The following is a 12050-nucleotide window of genomic DNA, read 5'->3' as shown; positions in this document are numbered from 1 at the left end:
TCAGCGTCGCATCACACCAGGGTTCCCGCGAGGGGAGGTGGGCGTAATTTTTGCTCTCTTTTGAGCGTAGTCTTCGTTCTCTCGGCTACGAGGCCCACGTCGAGGGACGACGGGCATAAAAAAACACATGTAACAAGCAGTGTACGAGCTTAAATAACACAAAAAGAGAGACAGAATCTCCAGTTACCCTTAGTTAGGAGCAACTAGCGCTTGATAGAGTTGGGAAAAGGGTGTCAACCCCCTCCACTGGTTAAGTAACAATAGCTCGGCTTTCCCTTCTACATACCGCTGAGTTTATAACAGCGTAGTGAGAAAAGCGGCGATGTTTAGGCGCCGCGAGCAAAACCAGTGAACCCATGTAGCAGTGATGCCGTGCTAATCAGAGAATATTGGCTAATTTTGCTATTCTGCGCAAATTGAGCCAACGTGTGCTAGCAGATTGGGTTCATTTGAAGAAAGATCAATTTCGAGTAAAAATTTGCGTTGAGACGTATTTCAGGTTTCAGCGCTACCTTCTTTTTTTTTCTCGGAACTGTCTTGCGAGCGCCTTCCGCTTCCCCATCTTGCAAACCTTTCTTTACAGTTGGCAGACTGGTGAACACCCTAGTTTTTATATCTGTGAGAACAGGGTGTAATATTTAAACTTCAATGAGAAGATAACTTTTTTTAATTTTGCAAATATAAGGGCCAGGCCGCCTCGCCATCGACGGCTTGTTCTCACACGCTTACTTGACTACCGTATTTACTCGCATAATGATAACACTCGCGTAATGATCGCACACCTTAAGTATGTCGTCCAAGTTCGATTTTTTTTATTTCCCGCGCAATGAACGCACCCTGAACTAGCCTCAGCAATATGTCGTGTGTGTGCAAAGTATAGCTGATGATGATTGTGTGCACCTCTGTTTCGTTATTGCGGCAGGCTTGCCGATATTAGCGATATTGGCATGAATGCGTTCAATATTGATGAGGAAGAAACTCTAACTAAATGCAGATAATACACTCACGAGCCAAAGAAAAAAATGCGCTCAGGTTGCTGAGTCGGCCGCCATGTCTGTTTTGATGTCCCGCACTGTAACAGTGGCAGCCACTTATTGGTGGAACTGTTGTCATTTCGCAGCAAACTCGCACCGGCGCATTTGGCTATTCATGAAAACACGGTATTTTGCGTGACTTTGCAGAGCGGCTGGCGGGGGTGTGCGGAGTTCGGGCGCCGTTAGCACCGTTATTGTGTTTCTATTTATCATTTTTATTATGTTTATTATAACTATCGTAAAAACTTTTACACACAACTTGCTTGCGTTTTCTGTGTTAAAAAAATGTTTTGCAAGATAATTACTCCGCGTTATAAACGCACCCCAAAATGTACAGCAAATTCTTCGGAAAAAAAGGCGATACGGTATATCCCAAGGAGGTTAAGAAGCAGACATTCAGGAATGTTTTAGTTCTATTTCCTCCTTCATCCATTTCTTCCCATTGAAACTGGAGTTCGAGACCTCGGTTCATGGCAAAAAGGTATTCCATGTTTGCAATGGTGAAGGCTTGGGGAAGTTGGTGCATAATTACGAAGAGGGAAACAGGCGATAGTCATGTTTTCACTCGATGCAGGATAGCTTCCGTAAACAGGTCGACCGGCTTCTGATAGCGGGGTACCCCAAGCAGCTCTTTTCATCCGTAGCAGATTCTATACTCCTGAATTTAAAATGAGATGAGCTGAAAAGTGAAGCAGCCATTGAACGTAACAAAAGTGATAACTGAACAGTGATTCCTTACATGCATCGGATAGCCCACAATTTGAAAAAGATAGCTAAACGAGCTAGTGTAAGAGTTGTATTTTTTGCGCCTAAAAAGCTTCCCGCCATGTGTATGAGAGTCAACAAAACCAAAAGAACTATGCAGTCCTGTTCTGTTAAGCACGAAAACCGATTTGTAGAGTGTGTTGAAGGCGTCGTGTATTCGATCCCGCTGTCCCGTGGGAAAACGTATATGGGGCAAACGGGACGATGCCTTAATGAAAGATTAAAAGAACATAACTATAATGCACATAAGATGCTTAGTGGCCACTTAGATGTCCACTGCAGAAATTTCCAAGGCTGCGCCCCTATCTTTCACGCAACATAGTACAATGCAAAACACAAACATAAAATCCCCTGAGAAATAATTTACGCCGCAGAAATAGAGCGCCGAAAAGAAAACTGTGTGAGCGTAGCCTCGTTGCCCCTCTCCCAAAAAGAGATTAATTTTCTGCCCCACAGACAGACCAGCACGTGTTTATGGCACAGGGCGTTGGTGTAGTGCGACGATTGCCTGAGTTATCACCAGAATTCATGTTATTTGTTCTTTCTTGTATTTTTTTACTCTCAGCCTATGTATGTGACATGCCGAAAAATAAATTTCAGTTGTAAGTCAGCGCTCGTGGTTGTCACTTTCTTATTGTGTTTCGTCTATGTTGCGCTGTTCCCCTCTTTGTATTCCACGTTGTTGTTTTTTCTCATTATGTAAAGGCGTGTGCATCATTAAATTCCTCATGCAGCCGAATATTATATGTTACGGGTGCATATTCTAGACTTCATTTTTTTCCACACGAATAAAAAGGGCTGGACAATTATTCGGTTATATTTCCCAGAACTAATCCCAGTTGCACCAGGCGTGCAATCTGATGAAACAGTGGAGTTGTGAATCGTCTTTACAAAGATTCCGTTTAGCTTCGGCTTCTTTCTTGTGCGTAATGTTGGAGTAGTACTAGTGGCTAATTTTCTTATAATTTGTTTCGGGATACTTTGGATAACACAAAAGCTAGAGCCGTTTTCTGCAATTATACTCTCTCCGTAGATTCGTGCGCTTCCATGTTCAACCCATAATGTGGAAAAGACGGAAGTCGACTTCACCCCTAAACACATATGCATTGCTGAGAAGAGATTTTTAGGGCAATGCAAGCCGTCTTTGTCAAAATAAGGGGGCCGTAGGACTTCGTTTATTTTATACAATTTTTTAACACGAAAGTGCTTTATGCCGGGATACACCAAGATTTTACTGATGCCATATCAATCCCGGAAATGGCGCCAGTACAACAAACACAGCAGAAACGACAGAAAAAAATTCTTTGACGCGGATGGTGCTGCCGTCCGGGAGAGGTGAAGCGAAGTAGTGCATCCAAGGAGGTTGAGTGCATCATAGTAATGAGTGCATTGGCGACATCAGTACGCTCTGCCGTTACCAGGCTGTCCTTACCGCGTCGCACAACCGTCTTTTAGATGCGAAGCATCTCATGCTCGGGGCTGTGTCCCGCCCTCCCTCGTCGTTGTACGCTGTCCGCACCCCCACTGCGCATGCCTGGCCAGGCACCGCTGATGATGATTGTGGCAGGATGCCCCTAGGGATTGGCCAACCAAACAATCCATCACGAGATAGCTTCGCGTTCAACCACCGTCGTCATCTTCCCGTAGGGGAACCCTGAGTACCACACCCCCACTGCGCATGCCTGGCCAGGCACCGCTGATGATGATCGTGGCAGGATGCCCCTAGGGATTGGCCAACCAAGCAATCCATCACGAGATAGCTTCGCGTTCAACCACCGTTGTAATCTTCCCGTAGGGCAGCCCTTAGTAGTGTGCAAAGCATTTGTCCTCTCCTCTGCGACGCCCCATCTCTCTCCGGCATCCCTCTCTCCTCTCCGAAGCTCCTCTCCTCTCCGGTATTGCGCAACAAATGGCAACACCTGCGGCTCCGCGCGTGATAATGCGAAGCAGCTTAGGGTTAGAGGCGCGATGGTAGCCGCTGCACACTCCGCTGGGGGCGCCACTGTAGCTCCGCGTTTAAATGACGCGCGTGCGTGCTCCGCTCCCCTCATTCTCCCCCCGCAACGCCGCGATCGAACTGAAAACTAATGGAAACTTGAGTCGACCCCATGGCTGCTTCGCATACTACTCAGGGTTGCCCTACGGGAAGATGGTGAATTTTTTTCTAAATTTGGAGCTGTTTTACAAGCCTTAAGTTCGCCGTTGCAGGAAAAAAACACGAAAAAAATTCAGTAGAACACACTGCTGGGCAAGTTTGCGCATATTTGGTAAAACTTAGAGCGTACTTAGGTGTTCTTGTGCGCATGCTCCGGGAAATTTTTGTGTATATATATTAGACGATGCCTCCAATAAAACTTCTTGCGAGTGAGCGCTTGTGTTTGGCATCTTTCTGTCGCGCTTGTTCAATCGCACTGTAAGATTCACCAAGAAAATGGCGAGCGCTCGGGAGTGCCTGCCTTGCAGCGACCTACGAGCGTCCCTGGCACGCGCAGTGGCATTATAAAAAAATTTCCCGGGCCACTTCCACTCACGTGTAATCTGAGGAAGATCGAAGCATGCAGTGTATAAGTGTATTCTTGGCGCCCACGGAGTATTCTTGGTGTATTCTTGCCTACGGAGGTGAAACCATAACGTGAAACCTGGGAAGGGGCGAATCATGCAGTGCATAAGTGTATTCCTGGCGCCTTGGCGTTTTTGCCCACGGAGATGAAACCGTTGGGGAGTAGAGCCATACAGCTTTGCTGTAAATCTCGGGTCTTTGAAGCATAATTCGTTGCAGTGCGTTGTAAAACGAGTGTCCGGGTGGCGTATTTCCAAGCGCTTCTCTGCAAAGAGCACCCGCGTGACATGTCCGTTCGCGTGATGCAGAACGGCAACTAAATGTTGTCATTGGCTCGTTTCTTCCACTCGTCGTCGCTATCTTATTTCCATATCCTCTTTCCCGGCGTTTCGGAGGGACTTCTCAACAACCTCCACATCAATGAATGAAGCGGGGGGGGGGGGGGGGGGTGTTCTGACCTTAACAAAAATAAACCAAGCATGATTCAGGAATATTCTATTTTCGCAGCAGCATAGAACCGCCACTTCCTGCACTGTTCAGAGCTTCAATTGATTTCGACAGTAGTATGCGCATTGCACCTCAAAGCACCATAATAGAGATCGAACCGCCGTTATTTACGAAATAATTGTTTACAGGCAATTTGAAACATTTTTATCTAAGTATGACACGAGTTAAAAAAGATTCAAGATCGCTTAGGCTCGAACCCAGGCTGTTACAATTATAACCGAAGACTGTTCCTCAAACCAACGGGAGTCGAACGGCGAGTCCTTTAAGCAGTTGGTCAAAAGGATGTAGCTATTGTTGAAAGCGAACCAGTAGACGCGCTAGATGCTTGCACAAAGGCTAGGTTAGAAACTGTTCACCCTCGTGTTGCAACGGCGGATAACCGCACAAGCATCATCATCATCAACAACTGGCAGTTGTGTGCCGGTTAGGAACCACAACGTCGCTGGTTTCTCATAGGAACTTTAGCATAACTGAGGAACTCGGGTTCTTGACTGACAGCGTCAGTGGTAATTTTTTCTGCTCTCTTCGGCGCTCTGACCCTCTTACTCTTTTTTGTGCCTCTTAAGAACGAAGACGATGCTAAGCAAAAACCGATCAGCATCATCACCGTCGGAGGCAGGAAAGAAAGAAGAAACGGCTCCGAAAGACCGGCAGTAGGACCGAGACCACCAAGTGCCAGCACCCGTCCTCACGCGAGACCGCCACCCGGCAAGGAGAGAGGGCCCCTGCTCGTGACGTGGACGCTCATCGCAACCGAACGTGTCATGTGGCTGCGGGAGACCATGCTTCCAGCACCAAGGATGACTTGCAGAAGCCTTCGACAGACACCATCTGCTCGGCTACATGGCGCAGTGCGGGGCAACTAGCAGACACCAGCCCCTCCGGCTTCGCACCCATTGCCTCTACGACCAGCTGCTCCGCTACGTGCTCAGCTCTCAGGAACTGGATCGCTGTAGCTGCACCCGGCTATGCCGTGAAAAGCCCGGCTGCGTCTTATCTATGCAGGTGGGCAAAAAGGCGTACTCAAGCCGCAGGGCGTGCAGCCGCTTCCGTGCGTCCTTCGTGATCACGCACAGCGGCGACTGCTATGACAAGACAGCCTGCTTCTTCCCCACTAGACGGTGCAGCGCAATCCGGTTCAGCTGCTGTGGGGCGTCGGCCGACCACCCCGGATGCAACAGTTCCTACCACCACGTGGGCCCACTCGGGGCTCGATACAAGTGGAACACAGCGGGGCTGGCATTCGCTTGCTTGCGTCGGCGGCGCGGCGGCGCCCGCGAAGTGTTCGCACTGGACTGCAAAATGTGCTTCACCATCCACGTCTTCGAGGCGGCAAGGGTGAGCTTGGTGGACTGCAATGGCACAACTGTGCACTACTCCTACGTGAGGCCCGGAAGCCCAGTGCTCGGCTACAACACAACTTTCAACGGCATTACCGCAGCGCACCTACTCAACGTGAACACCACGCTGCAAGACGTACAGGCGGCGCTCCTTCGACTCTTTAACGCCTCCACGGGGTTAGTTAGCCACGGGCTGGAGAATGACCGGCACGTGCTCAGACTGGTCCACGACCAAGTGGAAATTGCCGTGGTGCTACCTCACCACCAGGGCCTGCCCTATCGACGGGCGATGCGGTCGCTGGCCGGCGACTACGTGAACCGGGGGGTGCCGAATGGGCCTCTGGGCCACGACAGCGTCGAGGATGCCAAGGCCTGCAGGGAGCTGATGCTCTGGAAAGCGGCGCATGATCAGGAGCTGCGTGATAGACTGAGCCGGTAGGCCGGGGGACGGCACAGGCAGCTTCTCGTTGCGGCTGGGCGGGTGGGGGTGCGAGGGCTGAGAATCGCCAGGTGCACTGTTTGCACGTTAAGAAATAACATATAAATTAGTTTTTTGGCGTAGCAGCAACACAAGGGGGCAGTACAAGCCTCTCTATTGCAAAGAACCCAACGCATTGCATTTGTCCACACTCCTAGTATGTTGGTAGGTCACATGATCGAATTCAATATACAAAAAAATTCCCCGCATTTCCCCGAGGAGAAGAATGTGAAAGTTCGAATGCACGAGTTGAATTTGCGCGGTTCGGTAATGTTCGCGAAAGAGAGATCACACACACACACACAACTACAAAGAAAGAAAGATGCATTTATTCACAGACACCTTTTTGTGTTGTCGTTGTACTTGATTGCTAGAGCGGATCTCAGCTTTGAAATTTCGTGTCAGTACTCCTTTAAGCGGGTGCATTAGCCCTTCTCACGCCCGATTCCTGGCCAATCCCCCACGTGGGTATGTGCCATGTCAGCGGCCAGGCAGCGCGCGCCCATCTCCCCCCGTTGCCAAGGAAGACGAGGAGATTCCTGGCCAATCCCCCACGTGGGTATGTGATGCGGACATCGCCGGTGGACGCAGGTTCAGGGTCGCTTAAGAAGTGCATTGCACTTAATAACAAAAATACTGACTGTTCCATTCATTACTGCGCTGATTGAGTTCGGCCTTGACTAACGAGTAGAGACCGGAACTTTAGGTAAAATGCACATTTTAGTCTGTATCAAGCCTATTTACCATATAGGCATGAAAAAAGGTAAGAGGAGCCTTTTAAGCAATCGTTTATTGTGCCTATAAGTGCCTATTTTGACTATAGGGGCATATGTGGGCTTTTTAGCGCCTAAAATGCCTTTTTTTATGTGATATATGCCGTTTGTTGTCCGAGGGTTGCGGGCAGGTAGCGGCGGGGCCCCCCCTTGTCGCGTTCCAAATTTTTTTAAAGTATTACAAATTTTTTCCCAGGGAAAATATTGGGGAATCTGAACAATAGAATAACGAGGGAATGGTATGAATAAATTTCAAGCGAATTGAGGAGGTCCACCAGCCACACTTTGTTCAATCTTATTTTAAATCTCCCTCCCCTCCTCCCGTTAATTAAGACTTAAGGGTAATTCAGACGCGCCATCTGGTTCCGTCCAAATTCTGCATTGTTCTATGGCTGAAAACGCATTATTTTGACAGATTTGGTCATAATTTGGTAAATTTGGACTGACTGCCGAGTTTAGCTAAGCAAAAGAGCAGGGCATTCCTCTGCAGCCGCATCCAGCTGATTGGATTCGCAGCAGAAATCTTGTATACATCTCGGAAGCACACTTGTGTACGAGCTTGTGTACATCTCGCAGGCACACACACGCAAAAACAAAAAACTCATGGCACTTGATCAACCACACAGTAAAATGCAGAGTGCCCATAGCTGTGGCCATCATCAAGGCGACAAACCAGGCGACCATGAAATTGTCTTTTTTGCTGTCTTTTGTGTCGAACACTTTTGTCATCACCAGCAACCTACAGTCAGTAACTTCACCCAGAAATAAACGTTTGGTAATATTGAAAGCAATATTTAGTGAATATGACCGTCCGCGTGGATAATTCGGATGCTCTGTTAATTTGGACAGCCTCTTCGGTCCCGTGAAATCCGAATTACGGGGTTTCACTGTGTATATGAGATGCGGTAAGACTGTAGGAAGCAACAAAACTGAAAGAAGGAGATCGGCACAAACTTAGAGAAATTGTCTATTAATGCGTAGGATTCTTATGCAGCTTGTGTAAAGTGTGACTTTACAGCCAAATATGGGTGTGAGTAGCGGAAAACATTGGATAGTTTCATTCTTTTTAAATTTTCTTATGTTTCTTTTTCGCCGAAGATGTAAATACAGGGTGTTTCATCGATAAATGGAACACTTTAAAAAAATTTATGAGCTACGCTGCTCCGTTCGCGCTCAAACTTTACACGAAAGTCGCATTTGGTGGTCTATTTTGCTTGACAACGGGAGCAATGACGGTACTTACCTGCTTATTATAAACATAAATAAAAGCGAAATTCGCCTATGGGAAAATGGCGGCGAAATTGGACGTGCAATCTGATCTTGGAGCGACAGCGCCGCCTGGTATGTGCAAAACGAAACGCGCGATGGCGATTCACGGTGGGAAGAAGCAAAATGAGGCAGCAGACGATCGTAAAACCGCTTTTGTCGATAGTTCTTGATGGCCACAAATAGTTACATAAGGGCTCATGCGAATCATAGTAAAGCATCACCTCGGTTCATCGTTGTCAATACCGGTCAACTGCGGGGTATGAAACTGCGGATTTATGAGCCAGAATAAAACGAAATTGGATGTGTAAATCAATTAAACTAAATTATTACAAGATAAACTGGTAGAGTAACGCTTAAAACACATCGTAAAGAGTAGCACGCATAAGCAGACTTAAGTATCCCGGCGAACCTTATACATCGCTTCAGTTAGGTACTCCTTCACCTCCCTTGGAAAACATTTTTCAGTGGTTTGTATATTCAGGTGTGCCAAGTGAGAACATTTGCACTAAGAAACCTACATTATGAATTTGTCTGCTGAAATAAAGCTCGAGTCCTTGCAGATTTTATCTCGCCATGGGACGGACGCATGTCGTTCGCTTGAAGGGAGAAAAGCGGGAAATCGAAGGGCGTCGGCCCAAAAAGAAGCACGGATGGCCACGAAAACAACGGGAAGACGCTGCCGCCTCCGTTGCCGCAGCAATTTACAGCTCGTCGAGTAGCTGCGAACTCCTCCCAGACGAACAGCAACTTCCCGCTTGTAACGCCGACGTGAGCCGTTATTTCTTGTTCAGCCTGCAGAGCTTTATAGAGAGATATTTGGAGGGCATCTTTCACGGGCACTTACACCGCTGCCGGCTGCATGCAACGGTCGGTAGAGGAAGGAGGGCCAGGGGGCGTGCATGCGAAGGTATAGGTTTTATTCCCTTGCTGGGGACGTGCCGGTTGTGCTGGCGGGAGGTTCAAACATGGACGTCAACGGTCCACCGCGACCTGCCGTAGTCCTCAGCGGTCGAGCAGGTTCTGTTGATGTGCTACACGGACAGTAAGATGAGTACGACGTGGGAGGGACGCGGTCAGCCCTATGTTTGTCCGCTCGCTAGAGTAAAGGTCAAGTACTATTTTCAAGTTTCATTGAGCTAATTGAAAAAGAAGCATGCTAAAAACAAAATTTCAACAAATGTGTTTTGTTTCGTGCAATCCGTCGCCTGCGTCCAGCCTCGAAGGTTATCCTTCTTCACGGAGTGGAAGGGCACAAATTTTTTCATGACGTGTATCTGCGCATGCGCTAGCAGACGTCGCAATTACTTTTGGTGGCTCGTTTTTATCAAAATCGCCTTTTCTGACAGACACCGTGGGCACGTCTGGCCGGATTTCAAACAGATCCTTGTTGGCAATAGGTGGCTGCTCCACAGGCGAAAGTCATTGGACGCCCAATCATTGGCACTGGCAAATGTACCCAACTTCGTCAACATCGCTCCTAAAAAGTCAAGTGCGCATGATGTAATGAAAGCGGAGCACAATGTGCAAGGAAAGCAAGCCTATTACCTATCACCATGGGCGCGCCCCTTGATTGGCAAAATTGGTCAACAACGTCACGGGCAATCGGGGTGGAAAAAGCCAGTGACTGAGGTTTTGAAATTCGCCGCTGCAAGCGCTCTTACTGGCTGAAAAGGTCTATTGAAACACAGTGCCCAACGGATGGTAGTGTACGCCAGCAGACCATTGGCCTTTTACGAAAGCAAACACTCTGAAAAGTGTTTTGACGCATAGCGGGCAGTGCTGAAATTTCTACCATACTTGTGCGATGGTCAGCGACCATCATTTACCTTGCTGGGTGATAAGCCTGAAAAATTCATTGGGACGCCCAGCCCAGTGAAGCCTTTAGACTAGACGATTCGACGTTACGGTCGTGCACAACTCTGACCAGGACCATGTCGACAAGGGCGGCTTCTTGCGAGCCCTACCACAACGTCGGTAAACGAATGCGGCGATGATGATATCGCCGCATTCGTTCGCCGCCTATTTTCGCCGCCTATATCGCCGCCTATATTTCGGAGAATAACCAACAGGCGCGATGCTGCTGATTGATTTTTTTGGACGGACGCCCACGTGCCGTTCCAAGGTTGTTTTTAAGGGATCTCTACTTTTTCTGTCTTCGTGGTGGCGTTTTCTTTCCAACAAACTTTCCCGTGCGTTACTACGCGCTTGTAGTTCTTGCAGCACTCCGAAACGAAGTTATGCAGGCTTCTAATTGCGATTCGATTGAGGGTCACCTCGGCTACACACTTATACCGTCTATGATCCACCAGACATACTACTAGTGCAAGCTTCCTGCGGCCGCACCGCATTACGCGCGCCGTGACGCGACGCGCTAACAACGTGGTCACATCATGACACGATGCAACATGACCTGCTCCCAACATTACATGCTTACGACACATCACAACATGGCCACCGCTGCAGTCAGCAGGCCCATTGATCCCGGTCTGAATTCCCGAGAAACCATTTCAAGCGATCGGAATGGACGTTTTGGGACCATTCCAGACGTCATCTACGCGGAACAAATCGATTATAGCCGTGACCGACTGCATCATTCAGTATGCGGAAACAAAAGATATCTTGCGGAGAACGAAATACGAGGTTGCACAGTTTTGCATTACCAACATAGTGCTTAGCCCCGCGGTGCCCGCACCATTGGTATTACCAACTCAAGAAAACCATTTGCTGCCGGGCTCCTCGAAGACGACATGCGACTCAGCAGTATTTCGCATCGAAGTCGTCTGGCTGTTACAAGGAGAGGAACGGAATGGCTGAATGCTTGAACAAGACAATGGCGTGCATGCTAAGCATGAACACCGTATTGCCATTCGTAGCTTTCTCTAAAATACTGCTCAACAATATGTGCCCCGTATAACATCCCCCTTTCTTGTTTATGGCCGACAAGGGAGAACTATATTGTACGCACTGCTGCCACACGACCCCAGCAGCGACCACATGCAAGTGTACGAGTTTACTGAGCGAGCTGAAGAAGCATGGCAACTAGCGCGCTTGCGAGCAAGCCCTCTGTGCTTGCGGTCACCAGCCTGGAGCCTTGCACCCTTGCCAAATACTAAGGGTGTGCCAGCGTACCGTAAACCGGCACCCACTTCCCTGGCAATCCCAGGCTCGGAGACTCGGATACCCAGCTCAGCCTGGAGACCCGAGCGAGGACAGGCAGTCGAAGTCAAGGTATCCCGGACTAGGTATGGCTTTCACGAGGCGAGGTCCATAATATCGACCTCTGCTCGACGAATAAAGATATATTTTCTCTATCTCTCTCTCCCC

The 12050-nt window shown here is 48.5% G+C and overlaps 1 protein-coding gene across 1 annotated transcript; it reads left to right on the top strand.

Annotated features, from left to right (window-relative positions):
- The first annotated feature begins 5709 nt into the window (after positions 1 to 5709).
- LOC144153466 (exonuclease GOR-like) lies at positions 5710 to 6645 on the top strand. The gene has a single exon (XM_077685109.1). It carries the CDS (start codon positions 5710 to 5712, stop codon positions 6643 to 6645), a length of 936 nt encoding a protein of 311 aa, XP_077541235.1.
- Positions 6646 to 12050: the final 5405 nt, after the last annotated feature.

Source organism: Haemaphysalis longicornis, unplaced genomic scaffold (assembly GCF_048455015.1).
Source record: "Haemaphysalis longicornis isolate Haplotype H1 unplaced genomic scaffold, Haemaphysalis longicornis Haplotype H1 scaffold_9, whole genome shotgun sequence".
In the NCBI taxonomy this organism is placed as follows: domain Eukaryota; kingdom Metazoa; phylum Arthropoda; class Arachnida; order Ixodida; family Ixodidae; genus Haemaphysalis; species Haemaphysalis longicornis.
Note: the sequence above shows the minus strand (reverse complement) of the source record. Positions and strands in the feature narration are given on the sequence as shown.